Below are 25,207 nucleotides of genomic sequence, written 5' to 3'. Positions count from 1 at the left end.
GCACTTAATGCACTTAGAGCATTTTCTGTGGGGACACACGCACTCGAATATATAAAACCGATTTCTAAAAAACCGACTTCTATAAATTTGACCTAATTTCGTAGTGTAGACATACCTTTAGAGACTAACAAATTTATTTGAGCATAAGCTTTCATGAGCTGTAGCTTATGCTCAAATAAATTTGTTAGTCTCTAAGGTGTTACAAGTACTCCTTTTGTTTAATGCAGTGTTTGCTATACGCAGAGTCATGGCATTAGTCAGTATATTACTTCTAACTTAATATAGAGGGGTAAAATGGACAATGGTTTTTCAAATTGATTATGTCCACAAAACTGAGTGGAAGTTGCACTAATACCTAAATTTCTAGTGGGACTCGTACTTACTTGTGATGAAAACTACTGTATATAACCATGTCAGTCTTCTAATAGATTTTATTTTTATAAAAATGGGTAGGAAAAGACATATGTGACAAATTTGATGTAAAGTTGCAAAGTGTCATACAGGACTCATGTGTTACCAATACTACTGCCAACTCCCATCACCCGGTAGGTCCTTTGGCTTTGCCTCTGATTGTTTGCCTACTGCTGCCTGATAGTATCTTGTCCCTGGCCTGTGAGATATGTTACTTTCTTTTGTCCTGGCCCTTGATTGAAACTGTGTGGGGTGGGGTCAGGAATCCAGAAGCTTTTTACCCTTCAGTACATGTCCTTAGAATTTATTAAGTTCTTTTCCTGGGAAGGTCTGCATGAAGTGACCCATACAATAATACTCACTCTTAACAAATACAGGATTTATTAATAATGGAGAAAATTGAATTAAAACAAAAGAAACTGCTTAGCATGTCTAGATTTACACTTCTCTTAAACTGAATCAGATGAGGCATTTTCATCTTAGTTACAGAGGAAAAATAAGAGAAAGCAGTAGCTTACATCCCTTGAATACAGTTTCCTCCCGACCATTTGGACACAGCAAGGGAGTAGCTATCTAGACAATGAAATGCTGACACTACCCAGAGTTATCTCTTATGAAGCTTCTGCAGCTGTGTCAGCTTGCAGGTCCAGATGTGGCTCCTTTGATCTAGGGCGGCTGAATCTATTTCCCCAGTTTTCTCCAGTTACCTACACAGACACTTACGTACACTATAAGGTTTAACTCATTTCTTTCTCTAAGAGATGGTGCACTGAGGGCACAAAAACCCTTAAAAATGATTGATCACCATCTTTCAAAGGTTTAATGACCAAAGTTGGAGACCACACTTCGCAGACCAGCCTGCATGTCTCTGTCCCAGCCATTGTCTATATTGTTCTTTCAAATAGCTGATAGGATTTTCCTCAAAACCAAACATTTTTCTCTCTAAACATGAGGGCTAGAAACTTTTCTTTTCAATGAAAGCTCATAGTCTCACATAATCATATGAACCCAGAAGCTGAGAGTGTAAGAAAAATACCAAATATCATGAGACTTGAGATAAAATTGCAAGACTTGGCAACGCTGGAAATCACAAACCGTATATTGTGGATTTGAATAGTGAAATAAGCAGCAGGAGGAGATGTAATATTTCCAGTAATGAACACTGACATGACAATGTTGGCCTGGTTTAAAAATGAGGAGGTGGGTGGAGGGGAAATATAAGAACACTTCCTAAAAATCTGTCTGCTTTGCCACCAATTTTCTCTGCTTCTCCTGCTATTACTGCAAATATTTCTCTATTCTGCTCCCCTTCTTTTAAATTCTAAAGTGAATGTATCTTGTGTTGGACAACAGTTTATTGCCATGGAAGTGGTCATGATTTCACATATTCAGTATTTGGCATAAGGAACTGATGGACTGTGAGAAAGAAACAACCAGTGTAATCAAACTCGCACTAAGGTCAGACCTCTTGCAAATGGTAGCTTGTAAACTCAATTGAAGGACAAATGCTTTTAAAGAAGGAAGCTTTCACTTTTTAAAAATGTCCTGTTGCATTCTAAGGTCCAGCTGATGCCGCTTCTGGGATTTGCATATCAGATGTCTCAATGCACAAGATCAAAAATCATGGAATGTTTTCAGATTTGCAAGTAATTGAAGTGCAAATGTAACATGTTTTTCTGTATCTTTTGATTTATAAATGTAGCACAGGAAATAATGCATGAAAGACAATGGAATGTAAAAATATAATTTATTTTTGGAAGTTTCTCCAGTTTAAATGCTGTTCTTTAAAGGAGCCATTATAAAAGAAGGAAAGATGGTCTTGTGGCTCAGGCTCCTGAGTTTTAACCATAGCTGTGAGAAGGAACTTCCTGAATATGACCTTAGTCAGTCACTCACTTCTCTGTTTTCAGTTTTCCCATCTGTAAAATGGAGATAATGCCTCACGTCTCTGACATACACAAAAGAGCCCTTTGAAGTTAAGGTTGACTGTACATCTCGTTAGTTTAAGGGTATAAAACAGTGGTTCTCAAACCTTTTGTACGGGTGACCCCTTTCACATAAGAAGCCTCTGAATGTAACCCCCCCTTATAAATTAAAAACACGTTAAAATATATTTAACACCATTATATATTCTGGAGGCAAAACAGGCTTTGGGTAGAGGCTGACAGCTTGCGACCCCCTCCCATGTAATAACCTCGCAACCCCCTGAGGGGTCCCGACTCCCAGTTTGAGAACCCCTGGTATAAAATAAATCCTTATATTAATGTTGTAGTATATAAATACCAACTACTTAAAGCGGAAAGTTCTGAGTTAAGGTTAAACTTACAAGAAACCTAAATGTTTTTGAAAGGAGGAAAACATTATTGAGGTGCCCAAACTCCACCGTCTGTTGGTAACTCTTCCCTGGAAAATCTTTCAATATGTAATTATGTTAAACAGTGCATATGACTAAAGCAGCGGTTCTCAAATTTCATGGCACCGTGAACCCCTTTTGACAACAAACATTACTACACTACCCCGGGATGGGGGGACCCAAAGACCGAGCCTGACCAAGCCCTGCCGCCCCAGGTGAGGGTGGGGGAGGGAGGTTGAAGCCCAAGGGCTTCTGCCCTGAGCGGGGAGGCATGTAACCTTAGCCCTGGGCAGTGGGGCTTGGACTTGGGCTTCAGACTTGCTGGGGTCCGGGGCCAACACCAGCCTTGGTGACCCCATTAAAATGGGGTCGGGACCCACTTTGTGATCCCGATCCACATTTTGAGACCCCCTGGACCAGAGTAAAAATGATTTTACAGGACTGTTTTCCAAATTAAAAAATGGAGCTAAGTGGAAAAGTAAGGGCTTCATTTTCCTTTCTAACTTGCTCTTTATGCCTCTGTAAAAGAGCAATGGATTTATTGCATTACCTCACCACCTAGAGTGGATCCATTTCATCAGTGTATCATGCACATGCTATTTTTAACAGAACTGGAAAGGATAACCCTGCTGAAATTACATCATTAATATACACAGCTGAAAGGAAGTGGCATAAAGCACAACGATGCATTAGAAGGATTATTCTTCTGTTGTGTTTTCTGCCTCTGTGGATGAATTATTCAATTTGTATAATTTAAATGGAGATAGGATTGGTAACTAATGCTTATGAAGTGTTTGGGAAATAATTTCCTATAAGCAGTCATATGAGGATGGGTGTAAGAGAGGAAACGATTCAATTGCGTTATAAAGGCAGGTTTGGTATGACATAGGTATTAATTGGTGTATGGAGGGAGTTTAAAATAAATAAAGCCTATTGTATTCAATCAAAACAATGGTATTCAATAGGCTGATATTAAAGAATTTGTAGAGGTCTTCCGATTGGTATCTGCTAGCAAGGCCTGGTGGGGGCAGAGCACTGAAATTTAAAATGTGATTGTATCCATCACCTTTCTTCAAGATATAGCATAGTCTCATGGTTAGAGGACATCCTCTTGTGACTTTAATCCCAGTTACCAGGGATTCCCAGTGGCTTTGACCAATACAGTTCAAATCGCTACCTCAGTTTCCTTATAGGCTTTATCTCTTTTTTTTTTTTTCTTTATATCAGGATCACAGAGATGTTGTGAGGATTAATTATCTAATGGTTCTACAATGCACTGAAAAGGTGACCTGCAAATGCTGAGTATTAACTTTATTTCACCTGCTGAATTATTGCCGTATCCCTACTGGGAACCAAAATGTGCAGTCATGCTTTACTGAACACAAGATTGTTGGGGGGGGGGTTTGTTTGTTTGGTTTTTTACAAATTAGCATAAATCAGAATGTTGGGGCCTACATTTTTAGAAAAACATGCACTTATGCACATGCAATACTGAAAATTAAGGATTTAACATTTAAGTTGATAAATCCAGAAACTCTAGCTGGTAGGAGCAGAAGCAGCCAAAGCAGGTACTGCTGCACTGGGGAAGAAGGGGGTTCAAGGAGGCCCAGCCAGACTCACCTGTCTCCCCAACACCCCTGAGACCCAGACCTGTGGAGGAGGTGCTCCATCAGGAGGATTGCCAACGTTCTACTCATACAAAACCGAACACCTTTGCTCCACCCCTTGCCATGCCCCTTCTCCGAGGCCCTGCCCCTACTCACTCCTTCCCCTCTCCCTCTCACTCACTCTCCCCACCCTCCCTCGCTCACTCATTTTCACCAGGCTGGCTCAGGGGGATTGGGTGTGGGAGGAAGTGAGGGCTCTGGCTGGGGGTGTGGGCTGTGGGGTGGGGCCAAAAATAAGGAGTTCAGGGTATGGGAGGGGGCTCTGGGCTGAGGCAGTGGGTTAGGATGTGGGTGTGGGCTCTGGCTGGGGGTGTGGGCTCTGGGGTGGGGCTGGGGATGAGGGGTTTGGGGTGCAGGAGGGGGTTTTGGACTGGGGATGAGGGGTTTGGAGGGCGGGAGGGGGATGAGGACTGGGGCAGGGTGTTGGGGCACAGGGGGGAGTGAGGGCTCCAGCTGGGGATGCAGGCTCAGGGGTGGGGTTGGGGATGAGAGGTTTGGGGTGCAGGAGGGTGCTCTGGGCTGGGATTGAGGGATTCGGAGGGTGGGAGAGGGCTCAGGGCTGGAACAGGGGCTTGGGTCGCGGGAGGGGGTGCAGGCTCCAGGCGGCGCTTACCTCAGGCAGCTCCCGGAAGCAGTGGCATGTCTCTGCTCTGGCTCCTAAGAGGAGGCGTGGCCAGGCGGGTCTGTGCACCGTCCCATCCACAGGCACCATTCCTGCAGCTCCCATTGGCCACGGTTCCTAGGAGCTGGCCATGCCTAGAGCTGCCCATGCCTAGGAGCTGAAGGGGGGACATGCTGCTGCTTCCGGGAGCCATGTGGAGCCAAGGAGTCTGCCTTAGCCCTGCTGCACCACCGGTCAGCAGTCCCTTTTCGACCAGGTGTTCCGATTGAAAACCATATCCAGCAGCTACAGGGGCACTAGGACCTATGTGGTGCCTCCCCTTTCCTCTGTCCCACCATGTGAACTCGATAAACCTGCAGAGACTCCAGCCAGTAGGAATAGGAGCAGCCAAAGCAGGGACCTCTAAACATTCCGAAAACTTTCTAGTTTTGACTGGACTTCCTCTGCCCTGTACTGATGGGCTGTTTTGTTCCAGCCTTCTCCCTCTAAGTCCCTCAGAGACACTTTGCTTGGACTCCATTTTACATCTGCTTCTCTGACTCTCTTCTCCCTTGCCAGGACCCTCTCATCTTCCTTCCCTTCCATTTATCTTTTAGCATATCCTCTTCTAACTAGACTCCTGCCCCTCCACCCCCCAAAAATTGTGGCACTAACATATTTGTTGCCATTGCGTTCATTCTGCTTGTGTGTTATACCCATTCCCACAGTTCTCTGTCTTGTCTATTGAGATTGTAACTCCTTTGGGGCAGTAACAGTCTGCTACTGTGTTTGTGCAGTGCCTTGCATAATAGAGCCCCAATCTTCACTGGCCCTTAGGGACTACTGTAATAAACATGGTCAATAATAAATAGTAAGAACAATGTTTTAACTTGGATTTTTTGCCTCTTGTGGGTTGGTCCAACAAATCTGGTGTTTAACTTGAAAAGATTAGCTTGAATAATTTTTTTGTTGGTGAGTTTGAAATACATGCTCTTGCTGCATTTTGTTTCAGAACTACAAGATTTTAACTTGTTCAGAGCTGCAGAAATTATTCAGTAAAGGTTTGAGCAGGCTGCCATCTACTCTTAATACTTTGGTCTTTTATCACCAGATAGCACCACAAGCCAAGGCATGCTGTCCCAGCAGCAGCTGCATTGTAATCTCACTGACGTGGTCCCTTGTACACTAACATGGCTATGTACTGCAGACCACAAATTCATGTTTTGAACATGTTGTAAATAAAAATATAAATAAAATAATCAGATCCTAATCTGGTGGATTCAGTCAAATTCTAATCTTAGAACTTCAATCTGCACACCCTTTTCAGACCTGATTGGACACATTCATGTTTTTGTTTCAGATAATGGGACTAGAATAATATTTTATGGAAAACAAAATTAACCTTATACACATTAGTTCCCCATTTATCTGAATGAATGTAGAACCTGGGGAGTTTATTGACTTAATCATGGTTTTGGATCAGAGGAGAAACTTTTAATGTAAGTTACAGATATCTGGCAACATACGTTATTTCAAATAATATTTGTGGGTGCTTTAGAATAGGACTTTCTACTAATAATTCCATTCTTATAGAGCTGATGTAGTTTGATTATGTTGGACCAGAGTCTTATCCTTGTATGCCGGTGAAATAGTACTCTTATTTTACCAGTTATTTCACAGTTTTTAAATGGGGCCACTCTAGTCATCGTGGCCAAAGGTGTAAGAATCTGGCCTTCTGAATTGAGGCTGTTTCTTACAACCCAGGAGAAAATCAAGACTCCCATTTGCAGGAGAAACATAAATTTGGTGTACAGTGCTCTTCTCTGGATGGGTTCCTTCCAAAATGTGCCAGGATGGGGTGTGTCTTTATTCAGATGCCTTTATTCAGGTGACAGCATATATCTGTTTTAGATGTATCTAGAAATTTGGAATCTTCAGTTTCATTAGGTTTTTTCTCTTTGGGAGGTGGTGGGATTTTAGTTTGGCCTGCATTTTAGTACAATTTATATGTGTTGTGGGCAGAGAGAGAGGCTAACTCCTAGTACAGCTAAACTTGTACATATTTTTTCCATAGAAAATGGCTCTCTTTGAGATTGTTTTATACACCAAGTTATACACCAAGGAACTAGGATTTGTAGTCAACTAGTTACATTTTGTTTCTTGCTGAATTAAAAATTCTTGCCAAGGAGCATTCTCTCTGTAGGATAGATCTGTCCCTTTTAAAAAAAAAAAAAAAAAAAAAAAACCCAAAGCCTAGAACTCCTAATGTTCAGAGGCAGACCGAGCAAGGACATTAAATAAAACAATCCCCTGGTCAGTTAGAACCAGACTAAAAGTAAAGTGTGGTTCGCGGTGTGGGCACATTACTTCTCCAAAAAGTTACATATTTAATTTACAAACAAAGTTTTGTATATCTGCTCTGTTGTAGATTACGCTAAAAGATATTTTTCACTGGTTTGGAATTTGTGATTAGACATGAAAAGCCTGTTTCTTTAACTGTATGTGCAGAAATATTCAGGTACTGAAACTGTTTGGAACTGAGCATTTATGCATACAGTCACAGCAATTTCATGAGCACACTTCTGAAAATCAGAACTTTACTCTGATTAGAGAAAATTACCATTTGTCTTCTAACTTGAAAACTAAGACAAAACATTGGGCCTGATTTTTAGGCAAGTCAGGCATCCACTTGTATGCATAATTGACATGTATTCCCCACATTTGTATATTCGAATAGCTAATTAGATGCAGTTATGCATACAGTTACCTAGTTTGTGTACACAAATATAGTAATTATATGTTCAGATTGAGGCCTCAATCCTGCACATGCTTAACTTTATACACTGTGCAGTATAAGGCAGTAGGGAGTTTCTTCACAGTTCATGAAGGTATGGCCACACTTTCACATCTTTGCAGGTTTGGTGCCTGCCTACACATGCAACTGTGTGCCTACGTTTGAATAGTGTACTCCCTGTCACACACACACCCTGTAAAAAAGAGGGGCATGCAAGATTACTGTGCAGGTATTTTGTGCTTTTATAGAGGACACTTTTCCTTAAACCAACCTTTGAAGAGTATTTTTAATAAAGCAAAAATAAACATTTCCTCTGTAGCTGCGGTATCTGTGACTAATAAGATAGGACTCTTGAAGCCTTCCTCGTCCTTGCTACACAGTTCAATTTTGTTGTCAGAGGTTTCAATACCCCCCTCCTTTTCTGCCTACCACATAATAGTTTTAGCTATGTGTCCATGAAAAGTATACTTTTAAAGGAATAGCACCTGTCTAGTTTAGCATGTGACTGTTCTCACGCTTCGTAAGAGTGCCAGGAGCTGATCTACAATATGTCTAGTACAGCAGCTCTTTTTGAATAAATTATTCAGTACAAATATGTTTTAACTTTTAAAAAAAAACAAGCAAACCCGTGGCAGCTGTCTGTAAAGTGAGTAAGCTATCCAGTTTTACAGTGGTAACACAAAACTTAGTGCTGATAGCCCAAAATATTTGGTAAGAAAAACTTCAATTATTTAGGTTCTAGTGTTTGAACATATGTTTTTTTCTGAAAACAGCTGAATGATATTCATCTGGGCTTTAGATTTTCCTCTCCAGATATGAGTCATCTCCCACGTTGAGTGCAGACAGTGAGATGTTTTTCCATAGCCCCTTAAATATAATAAAATCCTGGAACGATTATGTCGGTAAACATTGTGGCCTTTTGTGGCTAGCTAAAATGCTGACAACATTATTCTCTGTTCATTAAATTCATACATTGTTTTGATTTGAGCTTGTAAGAGCTAAAACACATGGGCAAGGGTTTGGGTTATTTTTAATCTAGATCCTGTTTTGGAGAAACATGAAAGGGTTACTCAGTCTGCAAATGAAATGAACCAAACTGAGGAAATAGGATCATGCTGAATAGTAGCCATTTGAATGGAGGCAGGGGACACAGCCCATGAATATTGAGTTTTCCATATGCTGCCAAAAAATAAATTGACATTCTTTTTTAAAGCTGTGTAATTCCTTCCTGTGGGATAATGCAGCCTGTAGGTTTCTGGGTATTATTTTAAATTGAACTAGGATCACATTGTCAACAAAAAACCTGTGTATTGAGCCCAGTGCTAAACACATTCTATAAACTGGAAGAAAGTCTTTAATTTCCAAGTAGCAAGGAAAAATGACAGCTCTCCTGAGTATTCCCACCATTAGCATTCTGTGGACATCACTGCTGTTGAGTGGAAAGTTATTTTCACTGCACCAGGAGAACACCAGTTTCCAGCCACAGTGTGCTGCTGCTCTTCTAGAGTAGGCAGTGGAGACAAACAGAAGACGAGCTGTTTCACTGCCTCTTTTCTGGCTATAGCTCCTTTTCTTCACAGCTCCAGTTTCCTCACTGTCTAAGAGGCAGCTCTCAACGGGGCAATTCTTTGCTGCTTTATGGTGGGCATCTACAGAAAGACAATATGCCCCATTGTGAGGCTCATTTGGATCCCACCATCATTTGACATTTTATCTACTAAGCTTTCTAGGATAGATAGTTCTTTCTCCCTCTCTTACTCCCCCAGGAACTCCTGTCCTCCATGAAGGAAAAAGGGTCCTCTGTGGCAACAACTACATGCGAGGAGCCTTGTAAAACTTCTGCTTCCCATCTGCAGAGCAGACCCAAGAGAAGGGAAAACAGGCCAACAAGAAGAAATGCAGAAGATGAGATAAGATGACATACTGATAGCAACTACTGAGAGGTTCCAGAGGCAGCTGTTATAGTAGACCCTGGTTTGGCCACTATCTTAAATTGCACAAGTGGATGAAAAAGCAAAGGCCTGTCAGGATTCCTTGTAGGACTTTATCCTTTCCCCTCCCCCCTACTTTTGCCTCTTCTAAATGAAAAACTGTTCAGATTCAAGGGTAAACCATGCCGCTTGGTCCTACCCCCTCTACATCAGAGGAAAATGGAAAGGAATAGTACGAGCCTGACAGAGCTGGTCCAATAGGCAGGTTAGGAGCCAGGAGGAAGAATTTACCAAATATGATCCTATTTCTAATATTTAATTTGCGGAATTAAATATTAGGTATAGGATCATATTGAGGAGTATGATCCTATTCCTAATTTTTAATTTGAGATACGTAAACTCAAAAAGACTGGAAGACTATGAAAATTGAGTAAATCTGATAAACGCTATTACCTCACAAAACAAAAGTCTGCCACCTTGGTGGTCTTTGGATCTAGTGAAGGGATTGTTCCCTCAAGGTAACTGTACACCTAGGGAAGTCCTCAATAAAACGTTTAGGTTAAGAAGAGCTCTGTGTAGCTTGAAAGCTTGTCTCTCTCCACAACAGAAGTTGGTCCAATAAAAAACATTACATCACCCAGCTTGTGTCTCTAATATCCTGGGACTGACCCAGCGACAAGAACACTTCATAGGGCTCTTAAGAACATTTTGAGTGTTCTGCTTTACAACTGTGTTTCTTCACTTCCACATCGATAAGTACATAATTGAGTTGCTGAGTTACAAGTGTACCAGTCTCCATCTAGAAGAATATATGCATGAACTTAGTAGATTGATAACAGTATAATACGTGCTTTTATGCAGAAAAATCCAGTCATTGAGAAGGAACTGTGCACAGTAACGTTAAGTAGTCACCTTATACTTGCTCCCAGATGAGGAGAGATTGTCCCTTGTGTTTCTGTCTTCTGCTGCAGCTTCATGAGGACAGTGTTTCGGTCTGTCCATGTCAGAAGATCATACTACTCTTTCATGCTTTTTCAACAGCTGTCATAGTCTGCATTCATTTCTAGAGGGACGTATAAGCTATGTATTAAATTATTACACAACTTGAATACTTCTCAGCAGAAACAGACCTTGCACTTGTATAGAGGCTGCCAGATCAGTTGATGTAATGTCCATGTTGCATACCTTGATTAGATGGTGATTATTTATTAGGTAACTTCTTACATGAAAGCAGGTTAATCCTCTGGCAGCAAATCATGCTACTCTTTCTGGTGATTTCCAAGTGACAAGAGCTTTAATAATTTACATTTCATCACTAATATAACAATAAAAAGGAGCATCCTTATGTGACAGATCAACATATCCGATACCTAACTGTACATAATGCATTACATTTCATCCTTTTTGGAGCCAGCTTTCCTCTTTTAGCTACCTTTAGAGATTCTTCAAAAAGAAACACTGACTTGTAAAGGCATCCTCCTTCACTCATTGTTAGGGTACCACCTCTTAGTTTTAGAGAGTGTCGAAAGGGTCTTTTGGTATATTTTACTTACTGATGCTCTTTTTTCTGATGTTACTATAATTAGCTACCATTTCTGGGAGTGATGTGCATTTGTAAATTTGTCAGTTTAGAACTTAATTTAGCATTTATGTAATTCTTGCAGTAATACTTTTTATAAAATTGTCTGTTATCAAATCTGCAGCTTTTATAAGTGATACAATGTGTATTTCTCCTCTTCTTCACCTTCTCTTTCCTCTCCCAAAAGGAGAGATTCTGTAATAGTACACAATCCTCTCCCCCCCCCCCCGCCCCCAAAATAAAAGAAAGGACATCTCTGTTTAAATACCTCACCCTTCCCACTCTCCCTCCTCAATGTTTCAGTGCAGATTGGATGGCTCCTGCTTTTGACAGTGCTCAGGAATGGTTGCTGAGTGAGTTAATGTGTGGCAAAAGAAGTTGTAGTTTTTCTTGCTGTTTGGTAAATGGAGCATAGTTTAAGTCTAAAGGTTTCTATGTCATCCTTTTAATATTTAATGATTCAGACCCTACTGGGTCATAAGTTTGAAAGTTCAACTGAGTATTTATAAAATGTAGGGCCTCTGGGATACTCTCTTCAAAATAGAGGGTTCCTGTGGGGAGATATCAAGGACAGATCAATGTCGCCAATTTTCTCTCTGTTTATAATCACAGCTCTGTTTATTGAGAATTAATGTTAAAAAAATTTTTGGATATACAATCAGACCACATCACCGGAGATCGATCCAGGTGTCGATTTGTAAGGAGGCCACGTCCCTGTGGGATTTGCTGTGATGATGAGTGACTATTTAGAATTTGTTAAAGGGAGTTACAATATGTAGTTTCCTAAACTTCCACTCTGTGCTGTGTTTCTCATCTCACTTGTTACTGAATTTAATACACTATTGCAAACTACTACCAAATTCTGAGTGCTCTATTCTGAAAGGTGCTGAGCCCTCAATTCCCATCTATTTCAGCTTCCTGGGCAGGATGGCCACCTTCTGTAGACCTGGCCAGCCATTTCCATGTTGTCATTTATATACAAAATTTCAACTTTTTTTTTTTTTTAATTCTCTATGGATCCCTCTAGGCTTGCAGTATGTGAATCTTTGTGTGCTGACTGGTAGAGAGCAGGTAAAATAAAATGTGATGGTAACTGGATCGCAAAATTTAGCATTGTAAATTTGGTACAGCAGCAGATCCATTCATGTATTTGCTGGGATCTCATAATTCTATTGCATAAAATAGTGCCAACTTCAAGAGAAGTTGTCGTGTTCCACTACTCTCAGGATCCAGACGATAAATGATTTTAAATGAGGGAAAATATCTGCCTTTTTTATTGAAAGCATTTTATGGTAGGGGAGATAAAAAGACTCGTAGAGAAATTTAAAACCAAGAGGCTTTTTTAATGTATGTGCTTGGTTTATTCAAATTGTTTTTAAAAGTTAAAGAAGTTAATTTATATTATGCACAAATGACTATTTTTTTTACCACACTTCTACTTTTCCTGGCATTCTACCAGCATTTTTAGGGATTCTTTTGTTTTAGAAAGGTACTCCTACATGACTTCTCTTTTTATTTTTTAAGATACTGTACTGTACATTTGTTTAAAAACTGTGAGCAAACAATTACTTGGAATGTGTTTTATTAATTCCTTGAGACAAGCACATATTTTAAACAAACATTTAATCAGTTGTACTTTTCTTTGAATGCTTCAGTGTTCCTGTAAGGAAACAAAGCTTCATGAATTAAGTTAATAGATTAGGACCACAAATGACTATTATGATCATGTCGTTTGACCTCCTGCATAACACAGGGCATAGAATTTCACCTGTGAGGTTTGCCTTTTTAATCGTGACTTCTAGCTTCTCTCATCTTTATTTGCTGAGTACCAACGGTGTGCTGGTCGCTGTATTAAAGTCAACACAGTCTCTGCCATGTGGATCTTACAATTTAAATCGTGTATCCACTATTCTGCATACAATGTAAGTTGAACCTATGTGCAGATAAAATACTATGTATTATAAAATACTCTTTCACACTGAGTGCATGGTTGTTTCTCACTGAAAGGCTTCCAAAGCATTTGTTCTAAATGGAGAGTTTTTAATTTTGTGATTTACCCTATAGAATCATAGGGTTAGAAGGGACCACAAGAATCATTTAGTTTAATCCCTGTTTGGTCAGCTCTGTTGCTTTGCTGTGTCAGATTTTCACGCTCCTCTTTGCAGTCTAGTTATTCTTCTGTTAAGCTTGTCTATATACAAAAATGTCTCAAAGGCCTTCATCTATAACCGGTCTTTGATTTCAGGAAACATGACAGGAAACGTATCCTGAAAAAAGCATCAGCCTGTTTAAGCCATCTATGAAATAAGAAAACGAAAACCAGGGCATTGTAAATTCTGTTGATAAGACCCTTAAAATTAATTGTAAAAGGAGACAGATGTTTGATTTTTTCATCTGCAGAGTTTACTTTTGAAATATTGGTTCTTACCTTGCTGATGTCTGTTACATTGTTTATCCTTTTGAAGTCTTCATTGCTGTGATTGCTAATCTTGAATTTTTTTAAAAAAACCCTCAACATTGGAATTGCCATACTGGATCAGGTAAGTGGTCCATCTAGTCCAGTTATCTGTGATTAACAGTGGCTAGTACCAAATCCTTAAAAGGAAGGCACAGGAAACCCCATGGTAGACTGTTAGGGAATGACCTGCCCCCAAAAGAAGCTTCTTCCTAAACACCACCATTTTTTCTTCTCCCCGTCCACCCCCATTTGCATGGCATGTTGAAGAGAAGAAGTTATTCAAGTTATGATTTGTATGAATGGTCAGCATTCCACTGGGTGTCAACAATGAAGCTTCCTTGCTTTACCACTACCTTAATCCCAAGCAGCAAGCCAACTTTCGAGAGGTGGTTCAACAACCCTACTAGTCTGGTCCTGGACACTTCTTTTGCCCCAACTGCCAGTGACAACAGGTGGTGTCTTTGCTGTTGTGGACTGGATATGTGTATCAGTCTGAGTTGAAATCACTACTCATTTCATTCTATGCAACAATATGTATTACAGCTATATCATTATGATCCTGATGATGGAGAGGGGGATTTCTGGCAAGGTACCACATGAAAGTTTAAGTGTAATTTTAATGATATAGCCCAGTTAACTCTCTAAGTAATTCCTAGGGGGTTTTGAGTAAATGAGACAGATTCTGTGTTGTAATCTATCAAGCAGCAAAAAAAGGGGTACAACTTTTTCTTCTTTGAGTGCTTGCTCATGTTGATTCCAAGTAGGTGTGTGCGTGCCACGTGCACAGTCGTTGGAAAGTTTTTCATCTAGCGGTACCTGTCAGGTCAGCTGTGGAACCCCCTGGTGTCGCACCTCCATGGCGGTGAATGTAGGTCCCTGCTGACCCGCTGCCTCTTCAGTTCCTTCTTACCACCAGTGATGGTCGTTGAAGCAGCTCTCCTCTCTTGCTATGGCAAGTGATCCCCTAGTAGACTTTCCCTTGTTGTACCAATAAATTGTTAAATTTAGGATTAGATAGTTTTCATTAGTTCATAGTTAGTTAAGAGACGTTTTAGTTGGGGGTTTCCCACCACCACCGCGTTCTCCCCCTCCCAGGAACTGGGGTATGCCTCAGTCTCAGGGATTCAAACCGTGCAGCTCCTGTCTGAAGTGCTATGCCAAAGGGAGACCCACATGACTCCTGCTTCAAGCATTTGGGGGAAGTCTATTAGACTGAGAAGTGCAAAATCTGAAGAGGCTTCCACCCAAGGACTAAGAAGGAGAGGGACTTTAGGCTAAAACTGCTCTTCATGGAGTCAGCCCTTCATCCCCAGCTAGCACAGGCAGTGTCCAACCCCAGCTCAGCATTTTGGTGTGGAGTGCGCCATCCGCAGTAAGATAGGCCGCAGTGCAGAGAAAGGATAGAGACCCTTGGCAGTGCTCCTCCCCGGCACCAAAGACCTTCTCCAGTGTGAGTGCACAGCACCGCTCCCATTCGCCAGTGTCACACAAGAAGAAGACTGACCGAGGTTGCTTTCCCACTAGAGCAGCAGAGCAAGGAGGCACTAGTGGGCTGCGTCCCTCGCTGGGACACCCTGCTGCGACCCAGCTGGCACCACCCACTCCAGCCTCACAGGGAGGTCCGTTGAGTCCGGTTCTTGTGGAATCCCCAGTGCGGGAGTGTCAGGTGGAGGATGCAACAGCAGGCAGTCCTCAGCTACTACAGCTTTAACTCCTGGAACACATTGTCCAAATTAAAGGATCTGCTTCTGGCTCACTCTTGTTCGGAGTTTGCTGCTGTTCTTGAGGAAGGCAAGGTCATTGCGAGGACCTCCTAACTGGCCTCCCTGGATTCTGCAGACTTGGCAACCTGGACTATGTCAACAGCCATAGCTATGAGAAGGAGCTCATGGCTTCAGGCATCGGAACTTTTGCACAAAGTTCAGCAGACAATTCGACTTGCCTTTCGACAGCTCATGGCATTTCTTGGAGCAAACAGACTCTAAGCTCCACAGCCTTAAAGACTCACGGGCAACACTGAAGTCCCTGGGGCTTCATACATCCCCGCCCGCAGGAAATATTTGAAGCCACAGCCTACCCCTTGCTTCTACCCTAATCCTCCCCTCCCCCCAGACAGGACAATAGCAGGAAGCGAGGCAGAAGTAATAGATGCAGACCTTCTGAGCCCTCCTCTAACAAGGGCCAGGGTTCAGCAAGGCTGCCCTCAGCCTCCAAGCCAGACTTTTGAAGATGGGATGCACCAGTCCAGATCCTTCCCCTCCCTTCATGAATCATCTATCCCATGCTACCATGCCTGGGCACAAATCACCTCAGACCAGTGGGTCTTGAGCGTGGTTGAATTGGGATATTCTCTCCAATTCAGTTTCCTCCCCCTTCCCACCCACCTTCACCTTCTTCAGGGACTCTTCTCATGAGCAATTACTCGTATAGGAGGTGCAAACACTCCTACAACTCGGAGTGGTAGAGGAGACCTCACTCCTCTGCCCCCCCCCCCCCCCCGGCCGCACCCTGACCCCAGTTTTGTGAGCATCCATGGCCCGCCATACAATTTCCACACTCAGATGTGGCCCTTGGGCCAAAAAGTTTGCCCACCCCTGCTCTAGAGGCTGATGAGCCCTTCTTCTGAGCCCCTAGCAACATGTTCTCTCCTCTACCTTTCCTGGAAAGTGGCGTTCCTGGTGGCTATAACTTCAGCCAGGAGGGTGTCTGAGCTTAAGGCCTTGATGTCCGAGTCCCCTTATACTGTTTTTTATAAGAACAAGGTACAGTTGCGACCACACAGGCTTTCCTCCCAAAGGTAGTTTCTCAATTCCACACAAATCAGGACATGTTTCTTCCAGTGTTCTTCCCTAAGCTGCATGCTTGTAACCGGCAATGGATGCTTCACTTCCTAGATGTCAGACAAGCATTAGCTTTTAGCACTGAGCAGACAATGCCATTTTGAAAATCAGCACAGCTATTCATTGCAATTGCTGAGCGGATGAGGGGGCTCTCAGTGTCGTCCCAAAGGATCACTTTATGGATCACGGCCTGTATCAGGATGTGCTATGACCTAGCAAAGATACCTGCCCCAGCACTAACAGCGCACTCCACAAGAGCGCAGGCTTCCTCAGTAGCGTCCCTGGCACAGGTCCCCATTTAGGACATCTGCAGGGCAGCGATGTGCTCATCAGTCCACACCTTTACCTCGCACTATGCCATTACTCAGCAGGGCAGAGATGATTCCGCATTTGGCAGAGCGGTGCTGCAGTCTGCAACTTGGTGAACTCCGACCTCGCCTTTTAGGGACTGTTTGGGAGTCACCTACTTGGAATCATCATGAGCAAGCACTCAGAGAAGAAAAAATGGTTACCTACCTCTCGTAACTCTTGTTCTTTGAGATGTGTTGCTCATGTCCATTCCAACACCCACCCAGTGACTGTCAGAGTTCTGGACTTTTTTGTTTAGACCTGTGACATTTTTAATAACATTAACTAGTTGGGAGAAGATTACTAGAAGGTTAATATCTAAATAGGAAAACTCTGATGATGATTGTGATGGATGCAGTATAGGAACTTAACTTCTGTGCACTGAACTGTATTGAATGCTCTAGAATAAATTGAATCTTACAGAATCCTCCAAAGCTGCCAATATAGTAGAATCCACTTAATCACCTGACTGATAAATGGCACACTTTTTTAATTGGGATGGTTGCTAGGGATGTATTCAGTACAGTGCATTTAATTGACTCAGAACAGTGGATAAATTACATAACTGATTTATTTAACCAACACACCTGGCTTTGCACATAGCCTCATCATGGTATGTTATGTAGGTGTGTGTTGGTATTGGCTAAAATAAGTTTCCCACTGTGCAGGCTTTTGTTTTTTTTCAGGCTTCCTCCCTATTATGTGGTGTTACCTTTAAAATAAATATATATTTTGTTACTGTGCAATGTTTTTCCCTAAGGCAGTTTGTGAAATTAAGATGAATATATCTCAGGAAAAGGTACTGTATTCTGCTGAGAACCCAGAGAGTCCTGATCCTGCTGCATGAGTTCCTCCACTGATTTCATTAGTGGGAACAGGATTGGATACTATACTATTTATATTGTTCTCTTAGATTTACTTCTTTTTTTCCCCATAACAAATTAAGATCCTTTAGCAGTAGCTGATCATGGATTATCTTAAGTGGGAAAATGAGTTATGCTATCCACATTAGGAATTTTTTTCTACATACAATAGTTAACATTTTATGGTCCTAGTATAAGCAGCGCAAGTTGTAGTTTTAACATGTTAGCTGGTTTAGGTGAAGAGAATTCATGGGAATACACATACATAGTTTTTTAATATGATCTTATGTCAATAACCCAACTAGTAAAACGTACACAACTATTTTATTTTACAGCCACGTACAGCCCTGTCTTGCTTGAGTTACTCTAGCATTTGCTGATATCTCTAGAGATCTTATCTGAATACTAAAAAAACTTCAAGGAATGCAGAACAAAGCCAATACGGTAACACTTGGTTGAAGATTTGAAGACAACTGAGTAACAGTTGCCAAATCTAAATGGCTTCCCTTCCCTCTGTCAATCTGTGAAGATGTGTATATTGCAGAAATTTATGCCAGTCCTTCAACAAGTTGGTTCGTGCTTTACCTTTAGGCAGTTTTACCCAGCAAATGATGATCCACTCAGTTAATGTCTATGATCCACTCTAGAGACATGAACATTAACTAAAGTTGCTTGCCGGTCATGATAAATCTCTAAGTGCATTTAATTCCAGTCCATGTTCAATCTACAGCCATTCTAACTATGCTTTAGGGTGAATTGAACTCCTTTTTAGTACATATATGGAGAGAAAAACATCTTACCCATTTTAAAGCATTTGTATATCTTCAAAGCAATGTACAGCCACCCTTTCAAAACCCTTTGGGAGATGACTTATTCTTAATGTGCCACATCTTCCACCTCCAAACTAAGGTGTTGAGGGTACAATTCAGTGATAAAATACAATAAAAATAATTAAATTATGGTTTCAAAAAGGACAGGGGAATGTCTCTGAAAACTTTAAATTAAGATGGGCTCTAGGATAGGAAAAGGTAGTAAGTAATAAATATGGGGCAAACAGTAGCCACATTGAAAATGCATGGTAGGTTTTTGATTTTTGTTTGGCGGTGATGGGGGGGAATTAAGTGGAGAAAGACTGGTTGAGATGGCCGGGGAGAGACACGGGACATACCACAACTTAAACTGGTATCACAAAGGCATGGTCATTAGCTGACCTATGAAACAATTGTGGGATTCCTAAAAAGCATATGACTAAAGATGAGTAAGGACAAGGCTGGAGAAGGAGGAAGTTTCTAAAATAGCCAGGATCTAGATCGGGGTGGGCGAACTTTTTGGCCTGAGGGCCACATCTGTATGATGGGCCATGAATGCTCACAAAATTGGGGTTGGTGTGTGGGAGGGGGTGAGGGTTCTGGTTGGGGGTGCACGCTCTGGGGGTGGGGCCAGAATGAGGAGTTCAGGGTGCAGGAGGGGGCTCTGGACTGGGGTGGGGGAGTGGGGTGTGGACGGGGTGAGGGCTCTGGCTGGAGGGTGTGGACTCTGGGGTGGGGCTGGGGATGAGGAGTTTAGGGTGTAGGAGGGGGCTCTAGGCTGGGATCGAGGGGTTCGGAGGGCGGGAGTGGGATCAGGGCTAGGGCACAGTTGAACTAGGGGTTTTCTTGTGCAGCTGATGAGCCAAGTAAGGCTTCCATGGAGATAATGTAGCCAAAAATCTGAAGTGGAGGATTGTCTTTTGTGGTAATGTATCATAGGGGATGGTGGCAGCAATGCCAGTAAAGTTGCCTAACATCTTCCACTACTAGACCCTATTTTCAATTGCTTAAATCTTTTTCAAATTTTAACTGTTCAGGCTGAAGTGTTCCCACTGTAACTGAAATCAAATGGGAGCTGTGCTTGGAACATATAAAGCTCTATGAAAATGCTAACTGCTCTGAAAAAGGTCAGGCACCTAATATTAGTGGACATGTTTGACACTTTTCCCCTTAATCTCTTTGTGCCTCAGTTTCCGTCTGCAAAATGGGGATGATAATATCTCCTTTCCTCACATGGGTGTTGTGACGGTAAACTCAAACTTAAGTGCCATAGAAAGACCATGAGCAAATAAAGAATTCTGTGTTCAGTGCAGGGTTTGGATGGTGTGCAGGAACTAAGTCATGTGGATGCACGTTGAATGATGAAAACTGAAAGAAATATTAAACAGCTACCCATTCAATGATCACCATTCCTCCTGTGCACTGAATGAGGCAAATTTATTTTTGTATATGCTTGTAATACTGCCATGCTTCACTCTCAAAACAAACGTTGGTGCTAGATAAGAATAACTAGTTTTCTTGGTGTTTAGGGACTTCCTTCTTATTCTTCTCATTTCTTTACTTTTAATAGTGAGTGTTGAAAAAGTGGAAGTAAAGGGATTGGCACACAAGAAGAATGAAAGAAATGTTGAATATTCCTTTGAGGTAAGTTCTGAGGATTTTTTTTTTTTTAATGGGGTGAGAGAAAAGAAGAAAATACTTAAAACATGAATGTGAAAGTTTGAAACAGTTAAGGAACATTCAGGCCGAACAGACAGATCTCAAAATCATTGAATGGAATCATCATTGAATGGGAGTGTTTCTAGTGGGGTTCCACAGGGATCGGTACTAGGCTATAAAACATGGACTCCCAGTGTGCTGCTGTGGCCAAAAGGGCTAATGCAATCATGGGATGTATGAAAAGGAAAGTAGTGAGTGAGAGTAGAGAGGATTTTTACCTCTGTGTATGGCATTGGTGAGACTGATACTGGAATATTGTGTACAATTCTGTTGTCCGCATTATTAAAGGGATGTTGAAAAATCGGAGAGAGCACAGAAAAAAGCTACAAAAATTATTTGAGGTTTGGAGAAAACGCCTTATAGTGCGAGACTTACTCAAACTGTTTAACTTATTAAAAAAGAAGATTGAGAGGTGACTTGATTACAGTGTATAAATACCTTCACAGGGAGAAAATACCAGGTATTAAAGGGCTCTGTAATTTACCCAGAAAGGCATAACAAGAACCAACGGCTGGAAGCTGAAACCGGACATATTCAAATTAGAAATTAGGCACAAATTTTTAACATTGAGGATGATTACCCACTGGAACAAAACCACCAAGGGAAGTGGTGGATTCTCCATCTCTTGATGTCTTCAAACCAAGACAGAAAGCCTTTCCGGAAGACATACTTTAGCCAAATACAAGTAATGCTTTAGTCTAACACAGGTTTTGGGGCTCAATATAGGAATAACTAAGTAAAATATGATATCCTGTGATATACAGGAGGAGTGCTCGAGTCATTAAAAAAATACAAGAAGTGCTGGAACGTGCCAGAATGGCCCAGAAGCAGAAGTGGAGGAGGAAAAGGCACCATTTCCTCACACTGTCACCTCCACCCCTTCTGCTTCAGGCCTGTTCCGGAAAGAGAGATGACAGCTCAGTAACCTGGCCGAAAACTGAGCCAGAAATACTGGAATGCCATTCCAGAGCATTCCAGCATGACTTGAGCACCTACAGGAGGTCAGACAAGATGATCTTATGGTTTCTTCTGGCCTTAAAGTCTATGAATATATGAACATCTAGATTTAATATATTTTTGTCTTAATTCTGGTATGCCTGAGAACCCCCGGGTTTGACGCACCAAAAGCAGAATTTGATCAACCAAAGCCACATGGAATCAGTTGCAGCTGCCTCATTCAAAGCTGCACCGCCAATGGCAGATTGGGTGTGGCAAAGCTTCATTCTGCTGTGACCCATTGGCTTACATAGCAGATTGTGGGAAGGCTGTTGCAGGAGGCAGTGAAGCAGCGTATGCAGCTCTCTCCCCTCATGTAAAGTTTCCTTGAACATGGGGAATTCTCTGGCTAGTTTAAGGCCACTTTACATTGTTCATGTTGTACAAAAAGAATGTACACTTTACATTCTTTAGCAGACTGAAGAATCTGGCCTTAGTTAATTTAGCTTCAGAATACCCTTGAGAGATACGTATTATTCCTTTTTTACAGGTGAGGAAACTAAGACACGAATAAGTGACTTGCCCAGAGTCACATAGGGCATTTGTGGCAGAGCCAGGAATAAAATCCAGCTCTCTTGATTCCCAGTCCTGTATGCTAATTACAAGAATGTTGTTCCTTAAATCTGTGGTAAATACTTAACTTCAGTTTTCTGTATGGTTAGGCACCAAAGTGCAATCTGTTTTCCTTTGCAAACAGCTATACGGATGCTTGAGACTTCATTAAAGTTAAACTTTTACTTTATGATTATTTGTGCTGTGTTTTAATGACAATAAGGCCTTATCTACACTGAAAAATAAAATATTTCACCACTGCACTACCACTGGTCCTAGCAACAGTCGAACTTCAATATAGATAAGGTGTTGATGGTTTCTGGAATTTTTATCGTTATGCCATCTAGACCTGCCCTCTCTGAACAGGGATAGACAACATCATTTATCTGCCTTAAATCTTGCAGTGATGGTAGGTGAGAAATTTAAAGAAAAAGCTCAGTGTTTTTCTCAGTGTCCACGTCAGACAACCCTCCTAGAAAGAACTTAGGTGATAAAATTCCATTGTGGAATGTTCTGTTTGAAACCAAGATGAGCTCAGGAAGTGTTGGTGGTAGTGTCCAATCTATCTCTTGCCCTTCTTCTGGGGGGTTCTATGGATCAGGAAGGTTATCTTTGCTCCATAGGATTCAGCATATGAAGCCTTCCAGAATTGCACGTCCACATGTTGCCATGTAAGCCAAATTCGGACAACTGTATGCTTGACAAGGGCTTTAAAAAAGAGTAAGTTCTGATGTAAATGCAGGCCCTTATGGTATTGAGCAATATAGAGACATCGTCCATTGCTTGGTGGTTCAGAAGGTAATACTGCCAGTGTCAATGTCTGACACAAGCTGATCATGCTCCTGTCTTTATGTGATAGATTTAACATCCATATCAGGTTGTTGTTTTTTTGCCATACTCTTATTTAAATGAAATTCAGCAGCCTGTTTTCTTGAGTATTTTCCTTCCTCTGTTTAGTTTTTTCCTCACTGCCTTTTTAGATTTGTGACCTTATTTTATAATCAAAGAAATATCCTGAGTGTTGTATTAAGAATTCAAGAACACACATCAGTCATATTGGATGAGAGAGAAGCATTTTGCTGTGCCTCATCTCAAGCACTGGAAACTGGGCTTGGTTTGTGGCACATATCCACTCAGAATAAGGCCATAAACTCAGAGATATTTTGGACAGTGCTAATTGATATTACATGAGGTTTCAAAATAAAGCTTGGCTTTTCAAAGTGACACTGCCAACTTGATCTTTTTGATAGAATACCCTTTAAACAATATCCTGAATTTTTAAAATTCCTTAATTTTGTGTGGGGCTGGGGGAGAGGGAGGGAGGGAAATGTATTTAGGATAGGCCCCAAAACGCCAACACGCATGCTTGGGCCCACCAATCCTCACCATCCCATTCCTCTGTGTCTGCTGCTACTACCAGTAACAACAGTTGCACATCTAAAACTGAAAACACCCTCTTGGAGAGGCTGGGGAAAGTGTGTGTGTCAGATGCCATGCTAGACTATCAACAAAATTGTGATACTGACTACACACACAGTGTTGTCAAATACACAACATAAACAAACAATAAAACACACACCGTTTTCACCCTGCAATTTCAGTGATAATAATTCAGATAGTAGATACAAAATTTCCAAATGAAACTATAATTTCAAGTTGATGCTCTGTAACTGTCTGAAAGGACAGGGTACAGTTTAGCTAAACCAATAAATTGAGATTCTCAGGGTTAAAAACTCCTCAAATATGCTGCTTAGATGCAATGGGGAAAAGAAGCAAGGCTGACTAAGCAATTTGGTGTGATGAGAATTACTTGTCATGGATTTGGAAATCATGTAATTGTTTTGTAAATGCTGAGAACTATAAAATGTTATCAAAACATAAAATGGTCTGCTAGATGTTAATTATTGTTATTACAGAACGGGGGGGGAGTCGGGGGGGAGAGAAATATATCTCCTTTCATATTTTGTGAAACTGCTCATGAATCCTGAAAGAAAATTGGTAATGTAGCATGAGATGAATGGGGGGAGAGGAGAAGACATTTTGTAGAAGTAGAAACTCCTTGGATTTTCTTTCTTGGGTTTGGTGTAGCAACTGTAGGAAGAGGAAATTCCTCAATTATGTAATGTATTTTACTCTCCACTCACTAGTATTTTGGAAGAATCCTGATGGCTGGAAAAACCTTGTATGTTTTCAGTTGTCATTGAAACTAGTGTTGTGGAAAAATCACTTCCTGCTATTTAAAAACATAATGACAGGCTTCTCCCATACATTACTGTTGAAAATTCAGATGCATTCCAAACACTTGACCTCAGGATTTTCAGTCTAAGGATCTTTAGGCTCAGCAATGCTAGCCAACCTTTTCTGATATTCTTTCTGCCAAGATACTCTTACTCTTGGCTCAGTTAAACCAGTCAGCCACAAACCAATGAATGTCTATGTAATATTGGTAAAAAAAAAAAAAAAAAAAGTTGTAGGGACTTATTATAGAAAAGCAGGTAGGAAGAGAAGTTAATCTCTTCGCTTTTCTAGAACATACACAAGGTGCTGTCTAAAGTGTGTAGATAGAAGAATAACTGCAGGTTTCAGTGTTAAGCCTCTGCTATTTTATATGGGATGTATTCCTCAGATCCTCAACTTTGCATTACATATGGAATTGATTGATTGCAAATGAGCTGTGTAACATGCTGTGGTGTATTGTTCAGATTCTACAAACCAGCTGTTTCAGTTAACAATGGGAGGAAAATATTTCTCCAGTCAGTGTTTCTCCCATTTCGTGTTAACATTTGCTATAGTTGGCAAGGCTCTATAAAATGTAAAGTACATTTTAAGAACTCTGAATAGTCTTAGCTATAATGGCAGTTACCAGGAGTCAAATACTGTGAGAAAGGTGGGCAGCCATCTTCAAAATAAAAATAGTGAGCTGAGGGACTGTAACTGTGTTTGAACAAAAATTTATGTGTTTATGCCAAACATACAGATGGTCCAAGCCTTTATGCACATAATGGGTGACATAAACATTGCTGTTTATTGAGTCCAGGTTTCTTAGAGCTAACCATAGAGTTGTGTGCTTCGTTACTAAACCGAACACTTTTCATTTCTTAAGGTCTTGTGGTCTGATTCTTCAGTGATATTGGTAACCAAATCTTCTACTGAAGTGACTGAATTTATTTCAAAGGTAAAGGACTCTAAAATACTTTACTTTGTACTTTGTCTCTATATGTGATTTTGTTCAATTATATCTGAGAAGCGCCCTAAGATAATATGAATAGATTGAACTCCATAAATG

General features: G+C 41.2%; 1 protein-coding gene across 1 annotated transcript in view; it reads left to right on the top strand.

Annotated features, from left to right (window-relative positions):
* ZCCHC14 (zinc finger CCHC-type containing 14) overlaps positions 1-25,207 on the top strand; it is an 89,785-nt gene that overhangs the window by 44,355 nt on the left and 20,223 nt on the right. Inside the window, exons 3-4 of the mRNA XM_073308144.2 lie at positions 20,225-20,298; positions 25,025-25,096. Of these exons, the coding sequence (XP_073164245.1) occupies positions 20,225-20,298; positions 25,025-25,096 (146 nt within the window). The remainder of the gene's footprint in view (positions 1-20,224; positions 20,299-25,024; positions 25,097-25,207) is intronic.

Source organism: Lepidochelys kempii, chromosome 12 (assembly GCF_965140285.1).
Source record: "Lepidochelys kempii isolate rLepKem1 chromosome 12, rLepKem1.hap1, whole genome shotgun sequence".
NCBI lineage: Eukaryota > Metazoa > Chordata > Testudines > Cheloniidae > Lepidochelys > Lepidochelys kempii.
The sequence above is the reverse complement of the archived record's forward strand: the minus strand, read 5'-3'. Positions and strand labels throughout refer to the sequence as shown.